This window comes from Carcharodon carcharias, chromosome 31, assembly GCF_017639515.1.
Source record: "Carcharodon carcharias isolate sCarCar2 chromosome 31, sCarCar2.pri, whole genome shotgun sequence".
Taxonomy (NCBI): Eukaryota; Metazoa; Chordata; class Chondrichthyes; order Lamniformes; family Lamnidae; genus Carcharodon; species Carcharodon carcharias.
The window spans coordinates 5,922,763-5,943,367 of NC_054497.1; the positions used below are offsets into that span (position 1 = coordinate 5,922,763).

General features: G+C 44.3%; 1 protein-coding gene across 5 annotated transcripts in view; it reads right to left on the reverse strand.

The window, feature by feature from the left end:
* LOC121271726 (carnitine O-palmitoyltransferase 1, liver isoform-like) overlaps positions 1-20,605 on the reverse strand; it is a 128,628-nt gene that overhangs the window by 11,061 nt on the left and 96,962 nt on the right. For all 5 annotated transcript variants that reach the window (XR_005941750.1, XM_041177918.1, XM_041177914.1 and 2 more), the window contains exons 14-17: positions 17,750-17,914; positions 12,301-12,435; positions 6,718-6,870; positions 4,982-5,095 (exon numbers count right to left, since the gene is read on the reverse strand). Coding sequence is in view for 4 of the 5 variants with exons in the window: in XM_041177918.1 (XP_041033852.1) it covers positions 4,982-5,095; positions 6,718-6,870; positions 12,301-12,435; positions 17,750-17,914 (567 nt within the window). In the remaining variant the exon portion in view is untranslated. The remainder of the gene's footprint in view (positions 1-4,981; positions 5,096-6,717; positions 6,871-12,300; positions 12,436-17,749; positions 17,915-20,605) is intronic.

Below are 20,605 nucleotides of genomic sequence, written 5' to 3' on the forward strand. Positions count from 1 at the left end.
AGCCAGAACTGAAGCAAGGAGTAGATATTTTAAAGCATTGTATAAAGCACTGTGAATAAAATTCCTACACACATAGAAACTAAAGTCATCGCTGCATAGTTCTGAGATATAAACTATACAACATGTGTGGGACGTGGGCATCACTGGCCTGGCCAGCATTTACTGCCCTTCCCTAATTGCTCTCGAGATGGTGGTGGTGAGCTGCATTCCTGAACCATTGCAAGTGCAGTAGTTTAGCACAACTGAGTGGCTTGCTAGGCCATTTCAGAGAGCACTTAAGAGTCAACCACATTGCTATGGACCTGGAGTCACATATAGGTCAGACCAGGTAAGGATGGCAGATTTCCTTCCCTAAAGGACATTATTGAACCAGATCAGTTTTTAATGACGGTCCAGTAATTTCATGCTCACTATTACTGATACTAGTTTTTTATTCCTGATTTATTTAATTCAATTCAATTGAATTCAAATTTCCCCAGGATTTGAATCCATGTCTCCACATCATTAGTCCAAGTCTCTGGATTACTAGTCCAGTAATATAACCACTGTGCTAGCATACCCAATAGGAGGTCAATAAACGCATCATGGGAGAATCCAGCACACACTATGGTTTGACAAAGAAGCAGATGTGATTAGCCAAATAACTTCTAAATACCTTCTCTTTGGAAAGATGTCAACTCTTCCTAGGGTACAGTTCCGTGGTACCTCACTCAAACAAACATTCTTCAAATATTAATGTCAGCAGGATATTCTCAGGGAGTCTCTGCAAGGAGACCCTATCTAAAAAAGTCTATCTATGAATGCAGTGGTTAGAACACTAATCACAGCCATGTAATGCACTGAAGGTTCTACATATGGTTCTGTGCCACCGCTGGGATCTGAGTTTGCCCTGCAATCAAATTTCCAACATCAGTCTTGTCCACGGAGTGTTCTCCTCAGCAGCTGTGTACTGAGTAACATTGACAAAAGCTAAGGGACCAGCCCATCTGTCAGTCCTTCCAACCAGGGCATGGTGCAGGTACCCCTTTTTAGGGTAAAAGGGTGAAGAATAAAGAACAAGTTTTTAAAAATTCTTTTGTGGGACGTGAGAGTTGTTGGCAAGGCCGGCATTTGTTGCTCACCCCTAACTGCTCTTGGGAAGGTGACAGTGAGCCACCTTCTTGAACTGCTGCAATCCATGTGGTGTAGGTGCACCAATGCTGATGTTAGGGAGGAAGGTCCAAGATTTTGAGACCGTGACAGTGAAGGAACAGTGATACGCTTCCCAGTCAGGATGGTGAGTGGCTTGGAAGGGAACTTGCAGGTGGTGGCTTTCCCATGCACCTGCTGCCCTTGTCCTTCTAGGTGATAGAAATCGTGGGTTTGGAAGGTGCTATCGAAGGAGCCTGAGTTGCTACAGTGCATCTTATATATGGTACACACTGTTGCCACCGTGCATCGAAGGTGGAGGGAGTGAATGTTTAAGGTGGTGGATAGGGTGCCAATCAAGCAGGCTGCTTTTTCCAGGATGATGTTGAGCTTTTAAAAAGAGTTTTGTTGGAGCTGCATTCATCCAGAAAAGTGGAGATATTTCATCACACTCTGGACTTGTGCCTTGTAGATGGTGGACAAGGTCTGGGGAGTCAGGTGAGTTACTCACTGCAGAATTCCTGGCCTCTGACCTGTTCTTGTAGCCACAGTACTCTCTTAGACAAGATGCAATTATGCTTGCGATGACCAGGCAGATCATAATATAATTCCACAGGACCCAACATAATTTTGTTATGAAAATTGTGACTAATTCCAAATAATTATTAGATGAGGGCATGCCTAATCTGGTGTGAATATGTGTTTTCATTGCTAACAGATACAAATTGGAATAAAGTGTTTATTAAGAAACAACTTGTGAAAATGTCATGCTTCTAATCTTTTTCCTCTCATTGTCTAAAAATGATAACTATTAAAACCACAGAAATTTACAGTACAGGAGGCCATTCTGCCCATAATCCCCAAACTAGAGTAATCCAAGTTTAAATTTACTGTCCTGTGCTCCCTTTGTGGCCCTGTAACTTTCTCTGCTTCAAACGATTACCAATTTTCCCAATTGGGGGAATTACCAATTTTGGGCTCTGTCTCAATCTTTCTTTGTGTAAACAGTATTCCATGCTTCAATAATCTGCCTAAAGAGATTTCTTTTCATCCCTCTCGTCACTCTCAATGACTATTTTAAATTGTTGATCCTTTGTCACTGACTCCCAAACAGGAAATAGCATTTTCCTATTCAAACTATCAAAGCACTTCAAAATTTAAAAACAAATTCTTAGCCTTCTCTACTCCAGCAGAAATAGTTCCAGTTTCTCAAGTGTTCCCTTTTAACCATAGCTTTTCATCCTTGGCATCATCTAAACAAATCTTTGCTATATATTCTCTGACCTTTCTGTACAGGGCTCCTTAACACTGTGCAGAATGGCCCAACCAATGCTTTGTACAAATTTATCATCACTTCATTAATCCTGTATTCCTAAAACCAAAAATACTGTCAGTCTTTTCATTTGCACTTTCAAACAATTAGAACATAAGAAATAGAAACAGGAGTAGTCCATTCAGCCCCTCGAACCTGCTCCGCCATTCAATAAGATCATGGCTGATCTTGTGTTTCGATTTCCACATTGCCATCTACCCCTGATAACCTTTGATTCCCATGCCTAATAAGAATTTATCTACCTCTGCCTTAAAAATATTCAATGTCTCCACCTCCACCACCTTCTGAGGCAGAGTTCCAAAGTTGCACAACCCTCCGAGAGAAAATATTTATCCTCATCTCTGTCCTAAAAGGGCGACCCCTAATTTTAAAACAGTGCCCCCTAGTTCTGGACTCACCCACAAGAGGAAACATCCTTTCGACATCCACTTTGTCAAGGCCATTCAGGATCTTGGATACTTCAATCAAATCACCCCTTACTCTTCCAAACTCCAGTGGAAACAAGCCCAGCCTGTCCAACCTTTCCTCATAAGACAGCCCACTCATTCCAGGTATCGAACTAGTTAAGTGTTTGAGTTCCCAAGTATCTCTGTTCACCTGCACCCTTCAGTGTCTTTCTGTTGCGTACACAGCCCTTTCCATGCTTCTTTTTCAGCAAAGTTTATTCTCCTGTTTAGCTATGTTAAATTGCACCATTCCACAAATTGTCTCCGTCTTCCTGAAGTCTTTTACAGTCCTCCTCTCTGCTTGCCAAACTCCATCCAAATCATTTATACACACCCATGATAAAATGGAGTCCAACACTGATCCTGAAATACCACATTCCTACCTATTTTCCAACCCAGCAAAACACCTTTATCCTAACTCTTCTTGTCCATTAGCCAACTTTCTATCATGTTGCTGTATTTCCCTATAAAATATGCATGAATTCTCTGCTCAGCTAAATTTAATCTTATCTCCATGAACTTTGCCATTCTCCAGTCCAGCAGCTTTATTTCTGTCTCTTCATTTCCTTGCGTATTCCACCACTGAACCTACCTCTGTTGTTATCACGTCCTGCTCAACTATCGGTTATTTGCAGGTATGCTTCCACACTGCCCTGAGAGTTTGCCAAAATGCGCATTCTTCATCCGTGGGCCAAGGCAGAGTGTCGACCACCAGTGGGGACCTCACAGTGATGCCCATTCCTGATTTTACCCGATGTCCTCACATGTGCATTTTCCAGCAGAAATTTCAGACTAGTGACTGGAATTGGAACCTTTGGTTGCCTTCTTCTGCTCCCTACCTCAGGGTCGCTGAGGTGGAACAATTTTCATGTCTTTTTATTGATGAACTGCTCTCTATAGCACAGTTCAGTATATATAACCTTCTAAATACATGGCACCACTTATTGATGCTACAACACAATATAAGCACATAGTACTGTTAAATTTAAGACAAAAGCAATATTCTCACTCAAATACACATTGTGGGCTGTGAGGAGAGTAGTGTCAAACTTCAAAAGGATATCGACAGGTTGGTGGAACAGGTGGGCAAGTGGCAGATGAAATTTGCTGCAGAGAAGTGTGAAATTATTCATTTTGTTAAGAAAAATGAGGTGAGGGAATATAAACATTAGGGGGTGCTAGAGCAGAGGGATCTGTGGCGATATGTGCATAAACAATTGAAGGCAGCAGGGCAGGTTGAGAGAGTGGTTTAAAAAACATACCGGATCCTGGGCTTTGTACATACCATTCTAAGCTCCTAAGTCTACTAGCCTGGCCAATTCAATAGAGTAATTGCCACAGACCTAAAAAGATCACTCACGTCTCAACTGGGCAAGCAATGTATCTTACACTAATGTGAAAGGGAGAGAGAGAATCATAGAATCATTACAGCACAGAATGAGGCCTTTTGGCCTGTCGTGTATTATGTGCTGGCTCTCCAAATGAGCATTTCACCTAGTCTTCTCCCCATAACCATTCTCATGAACCTTTTCTGCACTCTCTCGAATGCCTTCACATCTTTCCTAAAGTGTAATGCCCAGAACTCTAAGCAGTACTCCAGCTGAGGCCGAATCATTGTTTTCCACAAGTTTAACATAACTTACTTGCTCTTGTACTCTATGCCCCAATTAATAGAGCCTAGGATACTGTATGCTTTATTAACTGTGCTCTCAACCCATCCTGACACCTCAGTGATCCATGCACATATACACCCAGGTCCCTCTGCTCCTGCATCTCTTTAGAACTTTACATTTATATTGTATTTTATTTTATATTGTCTCTCTATGTTCTTCCTACCAAAATGAATCACTTCACATTTCTCTGCACTAAACTTCATCTGCAACTTGTCCACCCATTCCATCAACTTGTCTATGTCCTTTTGAAATTCTACACTATTCAGCTCACGGTTCACAACACTTCCAAGTTTTGTATCATCCGCAAGTTTTGAAACTGTGCCCCGTACACCGAGGTCTAGGGGACTGAGAATGTAAATGAAAACTATTAAGCATAATAACGAAGAAGTCAAGTTACTCACTGGGCCAAAACCTCCTCCAATGGAGACGTATTCCGGATGATTCACAAGGTCGAACAGTTCAATTTGCTGGATGGGTGTTTGGCTTGTTGAGAGACACCATGGCTCTGAAAGCACCTAAAATAAAATCCACATTTAGATTTATATGAGACAATCTACAAGAGGACTGCTTTAATGCACAAGAGTCCATTCAACCATGACAATCCAGCAATTGAAAAACATCCTTCATTCACACTGGGTTCAAATCACTTCTCCTTGTCCTGCACTTCTGCTTATTCTTTTCCAGAACCTCAAGCTGGTCAATCTCCTCACCTTTGTTGCTCTCGGTTGGTCTTCCCTTCCTCTCATAATCTACGGTCAAACCTAAACTTGCTGTCACCTAATCACTGCTTCCCAATTTATCCCAGCACCTCCTCTATTTTTTTCAACCTCATTGGACCTGCAATATGGAACTTAGTTTCATGCCTTGGTATCTCGATAACTACACAGAATCAGCTGCTTCAATGAAATGAAATTAAGCTCTGAAAAATTCTGTAACTAACTAATACTACTGTATTTATTAAATCTGTGCATTTCATTTACAGCAGATCAGGCCGCATCTGCAGAGAGAGAAACACAATTAATAGGCGGAATCTTGTGGAGGTGACTGGGGTCTCGGTTAACGGCTGGAGAGCCATTGATAGCCCCATGTTGCCGCTTTCTGGGAAGGCTTGCTGTATCTTGTTCCACTCAGGCACTTGACAGGACTTCCCAAGAGATCAAAGACCCTGGGGGGCAGAAATCCCGCTGCTGAGAGCTGTTGGTCAATCAGAGGCTGGCAGCTCTACTGAATGCAGCACCACCACCAGGGAAGGCAGTGGCTGCTGCCCGTACAACAACATCCCCTCCCCACCAACCCCCCAAGGCCTAGGATCACCAATGGACCCAGGCACAGGTGAGTGATGGTGGGACGAGGATTCTGGGTGAGGGTCTCACGGGATGGCAGCTAGGGCAGAGGCTCAGTGGGCACCCCCACAACCTTCCCCATGCCAGCTCCCTCAAACAGACAGACCTCACCCACATGCCCCAGGAGCCTGCAAGCAATGCCCACAGGTTTGCTTTGTCGTGATCTCCACATGACAAGCCCCACCCCTGCCCGCCACTGGTTTCATACCAGCAGTGAGGCCCTTAAGTAGGCATCACTTACAGGCCTGAATTGGCAGTGGGCAAGAAGGCCGCAGGGTCCACACCCACCACCTTCCTGCTTGATTAATTGCTCCCTGCCACCAAACTCGCCACAGGGGAGGACAAAAGATCCCATCCAATGCTTCAGAACAGTTCTGATGAATGGTCATCAAGCTGAAACATCTCTCTGCACAGATTCTGTCTGACCTGCTGAGTATTTCCGGCATTTTGATTTTATTTCATATTTCTGACAACTGGAGTATTTTGCTTTCGTGAGAGATGATCCTTATCACACTGACTTTTGACACTTTGAATTCAACATTGATTTCCTGCAAACTGGACAAGAACATGAGTTGCGCCACAGAATCTATTGTGCTGCTGGCGTAGTTACTGGGATGAATGACACAGAATTCAGAGTGAGCTCTGTGTCCTCCCTCTTTTTTGTTTACACCTAGCACCCCTGTTGGTTGGCAATGGTGAGATGAGTAACCAGTCCTGCTGTGACATATGGATACAAAGCCTCGGCTTACTGCAACCTGCCATATTTCCCTAAACTGGAGTGAACAATGCTTTACCTCTTGAAGGAACGGTGAATTGACTCCCAGGTACTTGGACACCACGTAGAGGCAGAAGAGATGACGATCAACACCACGTCCGACCATGGCAAGTCGGCTGACGTGTTGGTGATTTTTGGCAGCAATGCGGAATAGGTTTAGGCATTCATCAACCTGTAAAGAGAACATGTTTAAAAATATTGCTATCTAAATTTTTAAAGCGGTAACAAAGACCGTTACTTGAGAAGTAAAGAATTTCTTTCTTGTAGTAAATTGCCCAGTATTGTCCCACATATGCTTCTCATATTAACCAGGCATGGTTGTTGCTGGAATACTATTCCACAGCTATTCAACACTCTCGGTTACATTGTCCATGTAGCCATCCTTGACAGGTGACTTCTGACAGTGAGTATCTGCAGGCTGTTCAACTGTGGGGGGCACATCAGCCAGGCCTGATCCTACTCAAATCTGATGCCACAAATGCAGTAAGAGATACTGATAATAATCAGGAGCAGGGGGGACTGATTTTCCCTTTTCTATCCAAGGAGGCACCAAGGCCAAGTACAGAGGTCATAACCACTGCATCAGTTATCAGTAGTCCTCTCATCTCTAAGCCAGAAGGCTGGGGGTTAGAGTTCCAAACCATGAACTGGAGTGTTATTGATTGGTCGGTTGAAAAGCTACACCATCGGGACTCTCATGACCCAATGGAGAGAGGGTTCGTAGAAGTGTTCCCTGCTGATTATAACCATACCTGAGAAACTCAAAGGTGAAAGCTGTTGCTGGATAGGACTCGTGACCTACCGTGTGTGATTAAAGAACAACGTATTGCGGAACTATGTAGCTACATAGTGCCACATTTGTGCAGGGAGTGATGCGGGTGCTTGAGGTCCTGTAAAATGCATCTTTGTTGTATCCATTATTTAAGGTGAAATTTACCTTTTTAAATATCATGCACCTGTTAACTCATATTTCTGATTCATGTTAAAGTAAAAGTTACAAAAAGTGAAATCTTGTTAGTAATTTCTTCATTTGGGGGTAATTCAGTAAATTTGGTTATGTTGGTTTATGGTTACCTCATGCGGTTCATAACATGACCCATTCCATATATGGGCCTGAACTTTACCCTTGGAGGGCGGGCGCAACCGGTGGGGAAACCGGCCACCGCCTGCAATCAGACCCTGACCGTGATTTCACGCTGGCTGGCCAATAAGGCCTGTCCAGCACAAAACACGTCCTCCCAATGGTTGGGAAGGGGCAAGCAGGGGCCTGCCAGCCACCAGGTCCAATGGTGACCCAGCAGCCAGTTTAAAAACGGCACAGGCAGCCCCTTGCCAGGGAAGAATGTATCTTCTGTGATGTGAACACTGAAGTTATGGCATCAAGTACAGCTGGAGATGCCAGGCGGGACAGCAGGTTGGGTGGGCACTCGGCCTCCCCAGTTTTCAGATGAGTGCCTTGTGGTTCTCCTAGAGGAGGTGGCTGCCAGGAGGGACACCGTTGTTCCCAGAGATAGGAGGAGGAGGCCATCGCACCTAACAAAAACAGCTTGGGAGGTGGTGGCAGTGCAGGTCAGCAGCCAACGAGGATGTGCGGCGCACATGGGTACAGTGCCGCAAAAGGTTTAACGACCTGCCGCACTCAGGAAGGGTGACTATCGTGTTGGCATGGATCAGTCCATTGAAGTCTTATGGTTTGGCCATCCCCCCATGGAGCTCAGGGGGTGCAGGAGTCTGAGTGCCAATTATCAATGAGACCAGAGCTGGCCAAGGGGGTGAGCCCTGGCTGCTTGGAATGAGTGCCTTGCGGCTCGAGGGCCACGGCTCGGGTGTGCCCTGCAAGGTGTTCCTCAGGTGGGGTTGGCCAGGCTGCAATGGCGCTGAAGGTAGCGAGTGGGTTAATCTATGCTTCTCTGTCCTTTCAGGAGAAGAGGGCCCATAACAACACCGAATGGTCCGGGACAGGCAGAGACACCCCAAATCTCGTAATCCTATCCAGATTTGAGTAGGACGCCTTGAAGCTGGAGAGGCGCTACACACTTCAGTCAACCAGCCGCAGAGGGGTTGGGGTGTCAGACGAGGGTACAAATGCAGTGCACAGGGGTGAGAGTTTCGGATTGTATAAACATTCTTGTAAAGTCTCATCATTGATGGGAGCCTTAAAACTGATTCCCCATTGATCATTGAAAGATGATGGCACCATGATGCAGATCTCAACTGTCTCACCAGGGTGCCTGGCATGCACAGTAACAATGTGATGATCTAAACTAATGACATGTTGTTGTTCTCCCTTAAATTTGCCAGCACAGACTCGATTGCAGGACCCTGAAGAGCCACCCCTGACACTAGAGGACCATCAGGCTTCACATGCAATTGCATCACAGCCCGCTCTCTGAACCAGGCACCAGCACAAATACCAGGATCTTGGTGAGCATTACGATCCTCGGCTAGAATGTGGAGCACTGCTGGAGGCCATGACGATGCTCAGTCGAAGGCAGAAAATGAGCCTCTGGACATTAGGCGACAGATGCTGGATGTCCAACAGGATGTGCGGGAGGATCTGGTGGAGATCCATGAGGGTCTGCGTATCATAGTCTCTGTTGTGGAGGAGTCCATGCAGAGCATGAGCACCGCGTTGACCCTCATGGCTGAGCGCACTGCCTCCTCCATTGAGAGTGGCAATTCTCACGGAGAGGCAGCTCCAGGAACAGAATCAGAGGTTCCTGGGGTTGCACTCGGGCCTGCAAGCCCTCACACAAGCAATAACCTCAGTGCCAGTGTGGGAGATGGATGAGGCACCCAGTATACCAGCCAGGTGCCCGTCCATCAATGGCGAACAGGGAGGTCCAGAGTGACTTCATGTTGGTGCATGAGCTGCTTGTCGTCTCTGTTGGCCCCTCTCAGGGTGCTCTGGATGATGGCACCACTGTCCCTCTGCCAGTTACCATGGCATCTGTTGAGGCTGCGATGACTGAGGAGTTGCCTGCCATGGCACTGGCTGCTCCCTCCCAGGAAGGGCCAACAGAGACACCACTGGCCAGAGGACGACCGCCAAGATTATCAAGGCCAACAAGACACCAGTCAGCAGGCTACCTCCAATGCCACTGCCAATGAGGCTTGGGGGGGGGGGGAGGCAGCGCATGCCAAGTCGTAGCACTCAAACGTAAGTTTAAGGCACCCTGAACACAAAAGGGACTGATCACAGGTGATCTTCTGTTGTGTAATGTTTTGTTTATGTTTCCTGGTCTGGGAATTAAGACCAGATAAGATGACGTTAGTTTTTTTGGATTGTCAAAATGAGATTAATTTTGGTTTTGTCCTAATGGCCTGAGTATGCTTCACCTCTGTTTATTTTAGTGCAGGGCACGCCAGTATCTAATGTTGGACATGAGTGGCTCTAAACTTTATTGCACAGGCACTGAGTGGACTTTGAGTTCAAATGAAAGGGTCATTTCAGACATCTGGGATGAAGTGGAAGCAGATCTTTGGCAGCCTAGCTGAAAGAGCATTGGATCAAGGCGTTCCTGGTGTCTCTGCCTCCCTGAAGGATACAGAGGTCGGCCACCACGTCCTCACCGGGCTCCTCTTCTGACTCACTACTGGATTCATCATCTGTGGCCTGTGGAGCTGCATCAAGTTCCTCTTCCTCCAGTGGGTCCCTTGCCAGTGCCAGATTGTGGAGAGCGCAGCATGCAACCACTATCAGTGACACTGCTCTAGGGGGAATTGTAGTGCCCCCCCCCGAACAGTCCAGGCATCAGAAACGCATTGTGGAGGCATGACTCCTATTATAACGCTGCTCTGCCTCTGTTCTTGGGTGGCAGAGAGGCATCATAAGCCACCTTTTTAACGGATAGCCCTCGTCACTGAGCAGCCATCCATCCAGTCGGGCTGGAGCACTGAATTGCCACGGCATCTGGGAGTGTCTGAGAATATAAGCATCATGGGAGCAGCCAGGGTACCTTGCACAGATTTGCAGAATCTCCGTCCTGTGGTCACACACTATCTGGATATTCAATGAGTGGAAGCTCTTCCTGTTGATGAAGCTGGCTGACCCGCTGGCGCCTTGTGGTCACATGTTGGCAGTCAATTCAGCCCGGACGTGGGGAACGCAGCAATTGCTGCAAAGCCTCTCGCTCACTCAGCCTGGCTGGCCTCGTCCGAAATGAATAAATGTCATTACCCGTGTGAATAGAACTTCTGTCATCAGCTTGATGCAACTGTGGACAGCTGATTGGAACACTCCACAAAGATCCCCCACTGACCCCTGGAAAGAGCTGGAGGCATAGGAGTTGAGGGCCATTGTGACCTTATGAGACACTGCCATGGGTTTCCACCCACAGAGTTGGAAGTGATCTCAGGCCCAATCATCTGACAAATGGAGGTCACAGTCTCCCTGGAGAGGCGGAGCCTCCTTCGGCATTGCACCTCGGACATATTCAGGTAGCTGCATCGCTGCCTGTCTTCTGTGGCCCCTCCGCCTTGGACTACCTGCTGGCCCTGCGCCCCTTGTGCCTGCACCTCTCCTCCCACAGGTCGCTCCCCTGGAAGCTGCAGTGCGACACCTCGCCTCCTCTCCCTTCTCTTCCTCCTTAGAGGCGGTGCCACCAGCGGAGACCACAATCCTCACTACCAGGGTCACAGAAAGCTGTCTGAAACTTGGATGGGTCCACACGGTCAAAATCCTCTGGGAGCCTTGGAGACCAATGAGTCCTGAAATTAAGCCTAGAAATGCTAAGAATGAAGCTCAGAATGGAGATGGAGCTGTCAAGTTCAAATAAGCAAACAATCTCCTAAACACCTCACTACTCACACTGGCAATGCTGCTGAACATTTTTATCCTGCCCTTGGATGAGGTTTTGCAAAATGTGGCCTGCCCACCTGCCCATTTTGCCCGTGCGACGAGTGTGAAATGCATTTTTATTTAACAGCATGAACAACTTTGGTGTGTATTAACACAGCGAAATGCTCCCCTATCATTGCTGTTGGAAATTTAAGTTTTGCAAACCAGCAATGCAAGTGACAATTCATTGGGCTTCCTCAGAAATTAAAACCTGTGACCCCTTGGCTGGGAATTCAAAGAACTATAGTATAGAGGGAGACCATTTGCCCCATTGTGTCTGTGCCAACAATTTGAGAGTGCAATTCAAAACTAATTCCACCGCTTCAAATATTTATCACGTTTTCTTTAATTGAAGCAATGGTCTCTCCTTCAGCCATGTTCCACGGTAAAACATTCCAATCTCCACAATAAACCTCTATACAAAGTAACTCCTGCTAACCTTTCTTTTCACTTTCAGTCAGAATTTGCAACTGATGACCCCCTCATTAATACCTCATCAACCAGTGGAAGTAGCCTTTCTCTGTTCATACTAAGGTTGTTAAAATTACATTTGAATTAATAAGAGAAGCTATACTCCCAACTCCTCTCACCCACCCCTGCCACATCCCTAAAGTGCACAGTACCCCTCCTCACTTTCCCCTGCCACATCCCTAAACTGAACAGTACCCCTCGTCACCTTCCCCTGCCACATCCCTAAACTGAACAGTACCCCTCATCACCCTCTCCTGCCACATCCCTAAAACGCAGAGTACCCCTGCTCACCGAAAACTTGTTACTCTCCATGGATGTCACAAAGTTACATGACTCAACCGAGCACGAGCGCACAGTCTCGGTCCTCCCCTCACGGAACAGCCGAGTCATTGAGGATTCGTAGGTCAGGCAGAATGAACCTTTATCCTGCAGCCAAGTAAGCAAAGAAAATATGTAAAAAGAAAGTCTGGCATTTACTCAGTGCTTTTCATAACCACCGGGCATCTCAATGCACTTTAGAGCCAATGAAGTACTTTTTGAAGTGTAGTCACTGTTGTAACATAGGAAATGCAGAAGCCAATTTGCCCTCAAGAAACTCTTACAAACATCAATATGATAATGACCAGATAATCTGTTTTAGTTTTGTTGATTGAAGGATAAATATTGGCCACCAGGGATAACTCCCCTGCTCTTCTTCGAAATAGTGCCAAGGGATCTTTTACATCCACTGGAGCAGGCAGATGGGGCCTTGGTTTACTGTCTTATCTGAAAGAAGGCAGCTCTGACAGTCTCCCTCAGAGATAGGGAGATGGTGGCGTAGTAGTAATGTCATGAGAGTAGTAATCCAAATGGTCAGGCTAATGTTGATGGGTTCAAATTCACCCATAACAGCTGGTGGAATTTAAATTCAATTAATAAGAATCTGGAATTAGTAAAGGTGACAATGAAAATATCATCAGTTGTAGTAAAAACCCATCTGGTTCACTAATGCCCTTTAGAAAAGTAAGTCTGCCATCCTTACTTGGTCTGACCTACGTGTGACTTCAGAGGAACAGTAATGGGATTGACTCTTAACTGCCCTCTGAAATGGCTTAGCATGGCACTTGGATCAAGGGCAATTAGGGATGAGTAATAAATGCTGCCCTTGCCAATGACACTCACATCCCATGAAAGAATAAAAAATAAAACACTGCACTGGACTGTCAGCCTTGATTTTTGTGCTCAAGCCCTGAAGTGGGACTTGAATATGGAACCTTGTGATTCAGAGGCAACAGTGCTACCAATTGAAACACCAGCCTAAGGTATTGTAAATATAGTGCTCCCTTTATTATATAAAGCAATTCTTTAAAAAAAACAGACAAGTTATGTTTACCAGCTGTTTGTGGAAAATACAACAGAGTACTCAAATCATTGATGAAAATGCTGTTATCTGTTTCAATTATGAATGAATGGAGAAAGAGAGGCAGACAGTTTATAAATGGAAGAATAGATACCAACAATACAGGAAGGAACCTAACTGAAGAGCTAAGAGGGACTGAGAGAACAATGACAATAATACAATATAATAGCAACACAAACTGGTGTTCAGTCAAGGAGTTTGGATGGGAGACACATTGAAATCAAGTTTAAGTATTCAGGTAGTTGACATCAGTAGTTAAATTGTCCCAGTTGGTGTTCTTCAACTTCCCAGCTCTTAAACCTAAATATCTGTACTATAATTAGCTTCCTGTATCTGGATTCATCCATGGGAGGTGTAAAGGTGATGCAGGCTCCAAGTGCAGAGCTATCTTGCTGTCAGGTTGCAATTCTTATGTAGCTAATTCAGGGTATGGAATAACCTATGGTAGACCTGGGAAAGATAACCAAAAGTAGCACAGCGCTACAGTCAATCGCAGCACAGCTCACAGTATAAGATGCGGGGTCTGGATCGAAGGCACAGTTCAAAGTGTAAATTGTTAAGTATCAAGTTGCTCCGTTTAGGTGTAAGATTGCTACATCGTATGTTCATTTAAAAAAGACTGGGGTGGTAATTGTGAGACATTGAATGAAAAAAGTATGGATTAAAAGGAAGAAAGAGAAGGGTACAGCAAGAGATACAGAAAGATACTGAGGGGGATTGATTGCAAATGGGTTAAGGAATGAAAAAAGAGAAGGCAGCAAATAAGGGTAGTGAGAATGAAGGGGTATGCACAGGTGGGGAAAGCAGGAGATGGAGGATGAGGAGGAAAAGGCAGAAAAACAAGAGGGAGAAATGTATCTAGAACAAAGTTGAGATAGGGTGATATTAGAAAAGAAAACATGGGGAAACAAGATGTGGAGAGAGGGAAAATTAAACGGTAAAAAAAAGCTGCGTAAGGGGAACTGCAACGAGTTGTGGTTCAGAGAGATAAAATTTGGAGGTAGCATGAGAGAATGGGGAAGAAACAAGATCGATAGAAAAGAAATTGTGAGCTGTGCATGTACATATGAAAAGAGGATAGTATTCAGAGGGCAGAATCAAAAGTAGTGTAAATGTGGGGGTTCTTAATAAATTATTCTTTAACCATTGATTTATGAATAGAATAGATTCCCCAAGAGGAAGTTACAGGCTGCAAACTAATTGTGAGGTTCTGATTACTTCTCTGTAGAATGATGGATTATCGATAATGGATAGCCAATAGTGAACTACTGAAAGGAAAGGAGCTATAATTGCTGAAAACATTATTAGTATACTGCAGCAGAAATAACCCATCAGTAAGTCAACAAACACAAAAATCTGATGAAACAGACAGATATCTGGTGAGCTTGCACACACTTAGGATCTGGGGCCTCCAATTTAAAAACTATGATTTACGTATAGAATAATGGACATCTGTCAGTGAGTTACAGGTTAGAATCTTATGGAGTGGGTGCAGATGATTCATACAACAGTGAATAACAGACTATAATTTAATCAAGGGGTTCAAATGAGTAATACCATCTTAAAGAAGATGTATTTTTTGCATAGAGTAACAACAGCTACCTGGGAATGAGTTGCAAGCTGAAATCTAACGAAGTAGTGCAAATGGAAATTTATTTCACTGCATGTCTGGCACAGGCAAATTTGACAGTCTAGACAGTTGCTCATTCTTGTGGTGCAGTGCAGAATTCAAGTCAAACTGAAAACTAAACAGCCGTTAGACAAATAGATGGATGAGTGCATCTCACACTGTTATAGACTTGCAAGCAAGCTGTCCAGGGGGCATGTTATGGGAGATTCCACATGATCCACCGTTTCTTAATCAGGTTCTAATTGGTTGTGCAACAGTAAACATGCATACATCAAGACATATTTATTAAACATCACTATCTAAAGGTAACTGTAATGCATTTGGTAGATTCAATATCTAGGCTTTGTTGCAAGTTCCTCCCCATCTAAATTATAGTTAATTTTCTATCTTGCTATGATATGAGGATGATGCAGAGTGGAAAAAGCTAAGTTGGGTCTTCTTCATTCTGTGCATCCTCCATGCATCATAATCCCACTCATCTGTTTTGGGGGAGGTGCTTCAGTTTTTTAACAATTTTTTATTCACTCGGAATGTGGGCATCGCTGGTGAGGCCAACATTTATTGCCCATCATGGCCGTGATGAGCCACCTTCTTGATTACATCTGAACAGCTTGCTTGGCCACTTCAAAGGTCAGTTAAGAATCAACCACACTGCTGTGGGTGTAGAGTCACATATAGGCCAAACCAGGTAAGGATGACAGGTTTCCTTTCTTACAGGGGTATTAGTGAACCAGGTGGGGTTTTTTTTTGCCAATCTAGTAGTTTCATGGTCACTTTTACTGATACTAACCTTTTATTCCAGATTTAATTAATTGAATTTAAATTCCCCAGCTGGGATTTGAACTCATGTCTCCGGATAATTAGTCTCTGGTTAATTAGCCCTTTCTTGTTTTATATAAAAAGATGTTAATCTTTTTCCTCAGTAAAGTAAGTTAGAGAAACTGAAAAACAGCAGTAATTCCGCAGCCACAGCTGAATTCCACAGCATTTTATTAATTAATGGACTAATTATTGATTACTAATCCAGTAACATAACCACTATACTATTCTATTTTTCTATATATAAACCAAATGTACTCTATTATACTTTAACAAATAACTCACGCTTGGTTGTCCATTATTTTATGCATTGGGTTTGCTTCTGGTACAGGTGATGGATCAGTATTAATGGGCATACAGCCCACCTAGGACACACCTTGTGTTGAGTGTAAGATTTTTATTTGTTGCCTTAGCCCCTTACCCACTAAAGTTTTTGTTTGTTTTTGCCTGATTTGTTTGCTCTCTGCATGGCCTTTCAGGGGCATAGAAGGTAGTCACTGTTGTTAACGTGTGATCTGAAGAACACAGCTTTTTTCTTGTTTGCTTATCCTGAAAAGGACAGCTTACTCACTCGGGGTTTGCTGTCCAGTGCAACCGAGCTGACACACTTAGTCAACTGGGAAACCTTAAAAAAAACAAAAAAAAAAATGCTGGACAGGCTAGTTTGATTGACAGGGTGTTTGATAGTCCAATATCTATCCAATCTAACCCATTGCTGCTGAGGGGCTGCAGTTTGCTACAAACTATAAGCAACAAGAAAAATGGAAACTTTCATTGGGAAACATGAACTGGTGTAGGGTCTAGGGTTTTACAAATCACAGGAGTGAGGCACCACCCAAGAGCAATGTTAGGGGAGCAATTTCCTGCCCACGCTCAACACCTAGTTTCTCTCGATCAAGCTGCTCTATAATCCTACATTGCATTGTGATTGAGGATTGGAGCTATGGTAGATCTACTCTATCCCCAAGTCTTAAGGAATGTGTAATAGCAATTTTGACTGATAAACATTAACCATAAACAATCAAGGCAAAAAAAACCCATCCAATGTTCTTTTCTTTATTCTTTCATGGGATGTGGGCGTTGCCAGCAAAGGTCAGCATTTGTTGCCTTTGAGCTGAGTGGCTTGCTAGGCCATTTTGGAGGGGCAGTTAAGAGTCAACCACATTGCTGTGGGTCTGGAGTCACATGTAAGCCAGACCAGATAAGGATGGCAGGTTTCCTTCTCTGAAGGACATAAGTGCACCAGATGGGTTTTGATTTACAACAGTTGTTGCTAGTTTCGTGGTCACTATTGCTGAGACTAGCTTTATGTTCCAGATTTTATTGGTTGAATTTAAATTACACCAGCTGCCAGAGTGGGATTCAAACCTATGTCCCCAGGGCATGAGCCTGGGCCTCTGGATTACTAATTCAATGACATTACCACTATGCCACAATCTTCCCCAGTTTCTGTAGCAGTCACACATACAGTGATTTCCTCTGGTGCAGCAATGGAGCTATGCCTGGAGGAGGAAGCTGGTACAGCATCTTATTTCCATTTTCCTGTTTCTCGTTGTCGAAGCGAGCCATCTGATTGTCCAAGCACTAATGCAAGAGAAGTGGTTCTGAATCACGCAAATACTTTCTTCGTTTTATATAAAAAGATGTTAATCTTTTTCCTCAGTAAAATAAGTTAGAGAAACTGAAAAACAGCAGTAATTATGCAGCCACAGCTGAATTCTGCAGCACTTTGTATAGCCGTGAAACACCGGAACACGGGCTCCCTGTTGAAACTGCACCAGCAACTAGCTTGAACCCTCGTGTTTTGCCTTATTTCCTATCTTAACTCTATCTCAATCCCCATCGGCAAGCCAATGGCTCCTCTGGCCAAACATTCTACTTTTTGTCCTTACCCTGAAATTAGCAAGCTGCAGTGCGATCTGTATGAAGGCGTCAGGGCTGGTTCGGCACTTCTTAATCATACCTTTGCCAAACTTAGTGAACGGAAATGCATAGAAATCAACATCGTCAGCCAGTTTCTGTGCTACCTTCAGCGAATGCATGATCACGTCTTGGCACTGAGGGAGGGGGGAAAAAAAATCAGTTTTACATAGAACCAGCAACAGAGCTGTTATTGAGCTGACTCAATCCACTCATTACAAGTATTATTTTCCCCCTTTAATGTAGTAACTCAATACATCTGATATGTTTTCTTGTGTGACACTCAATTCATCTGCTCAAATTGTTCCCGCCAATACCATTAGCAGTGATAGATCTTTAATCACAGGTATTTCACTACAGGCTCATGGAAGTGGCTATATTATGGTGGCCTTCCCCTTCTTAAGTGGAATCTGGCGGATAGCTTGAGGAAAGGTGCCCAATAGCCTTGACAGGAGGTCAAGTCCATTTCAACAGCCAGGCCGGCAGCTGGGCCACATGGGTATAAAGTGAAGAGCACTGTATCTCAGAAACCCACTTGCTATAGTACACTTGAGAGGATTTGTTTTGCTGCTGCTGAGATTTTGTATTGTTCAATTTACAACTAATAACAAACCAACTAGGAAGGAGAGGAAACAGAAAATTGATTAATAAGGAAGAAGAGAATTAACGTTTTGCTTGGTGTAGTCTATAAGCCACAAACTAGAGGGAAGGGTGTAGAGGAACAAAATTGCAAGGAAATTACAGAGAATTGCAAAAATTACAAAGTACTTATAATGGGGACTTTAATTATCCAAATAAAGACTAGGATACTATTAGTGTTAAGGGCAGAGAAGGTGAAGAGTTTCTAGGACTCGTTCAGGGAAATTTTCTTCAGCAGTTGAACGAGAAAGGAGACACTGCTAGGCCTGGTTCTTGGAAATGAGGTGGGCCAAGTTGATGAAAGAGAACATTTAGGAGACAGTGATCATTTTTTTTTATTCCCTCACGGGATGTGGTCTTTGCTGGCTGGGCCAGCATTTATTGCCCTTGAGAAGACGGTGGTGAGCTGCCTTCTTGAGTCGCTGCTGTCCTTGTGGTGTAAGTACATCCACAGTGCTGTTAGGAAGGGAGTTCCGGAATGTTGACCCAGTGACAGTGAAGGAATGGTGATATATTTCCAAGTCAGAATGGTGAGTGACTTGGAGGGGAACTTCCAGGTGGTGGTGTTCCAAACTATCTGCTGTCCTTGTCCTTCTAGATGGTAGTGGTCGTGGGTTTGGAAGGTGCTGTCGAAGGAGCCTTAGTGAATTCTTGCAGATGGTACACACTGCTGCTACTGTGCGTCAGTGGTGGAGGGAAGGAATGTTTGTGGATGTGGTGCCAATCAAGCAGGCTGTTTTGTTCTGGACAGTGCCAAGTTTCTTGAGTGTTGTGAAAGCTGCACTCATCCAGGCAAGTGGGGAATATTCCATCACACTCCTGACTTATGCTTTGTAGATGGCGGACAGGCTTTGGGTAGTCAGGAGGTGAGTTACTCATCACACGATTCCTAGCCTCTGACCTGCTCTTGTAGCCACAATATTTATATGGCTAGTCCAGTTCAGTTTCTGGTCAATGGTAACTCCAGATGTCGACAGTGGGGGACTCAGTGATGATGATGCCATTGAACGTCAAGGGGCGATGATTAGATTCTCTCTTGTTGGAGATGGTAATTGCCTGGCATTTGTGTGGCCTGAGTGTCACTTAACACTTGTCAGCCGAAGCCTGGATATTATCCAGGTCTTGCTGCATTTGGACATGGACTGCTTCAGTATCTGAGGAGTCGCGAATGGTGTTGGACATTGTGCAATCATCAGCAAACATCCCCACTTCTGACCTTATGATGGAAGGAATATCATTGATGAAACAGCTGAGGATGTTGGGCTTAGGACGCTACCCTGAGGAACTCCTGCTGTGATGTCCTGGAGCTGAGATGACTGACCTCCAATAACCACAACCATCTTCCATCATTGTATTATAAAGTTTAGACTTACTGTGGAAAATGGGAAAGAACTTTCCAGAGTAAGAAAAATTAACTGGGGAAAAGCCAACTTCAAAGGGATAAGAACAGATCTGATCTGAATAAATTGGAGTCAAAGGTTGGCAGGAAAAATGGTAATTGATCAATGGGCTACTTTCAAAGAGATAATTCAGGCACATTCAAGATATATTCCCTTGAAAGGCAAAGGTAGGGCGAACAATCCAGAGCTCCCTGGATGCCAAAGGAGATAGAAATTAAGATATGCTTATGACCGATGTCAGGTAGAAACTACAACTGAGAACCAGGCTGAATATAGAAGGTTCAGAGAGGAGGGGAAGAAGCAAATAAGAGAAGCAAAGAGGGATTATGAAAAGGCACTGGCAACTAACATTAAAGGAAATCCCAAAGTCTTCTATAAGCATTTAAATAGTAAAAGGGTGGTAAAAGGAGCAGTAGTGATGATGAGGGGCCAAAAGGGGAATTTACACATGGAAGTAGAGGGCATAGTTGAAGTATTACATGAATACTTTGCATCTGTCTTTACTAAGGAAGATGATGTTACCCAGGCCATAGTAAAAGAGGATGTAACTCAGACAGTGGAAGGGTTTAAAGTTGAAAAGGAGTGGGTATTGGATAGATTATCTATATTTAAAGTTGACAGGGCACTAGAACCAGATGAGATGCACCCAAGGATACTGTAAGAAGTGAGGGTGGAAATTGTGGAGGCATTGAACATAAACTTTGTCTTCCTTAGACTCAGGAGTGGTGCCAGGGGACTGGAGAATTGCAAACATTATACCCTTGTTCAAAAAAATAGTGCAAAGATAAG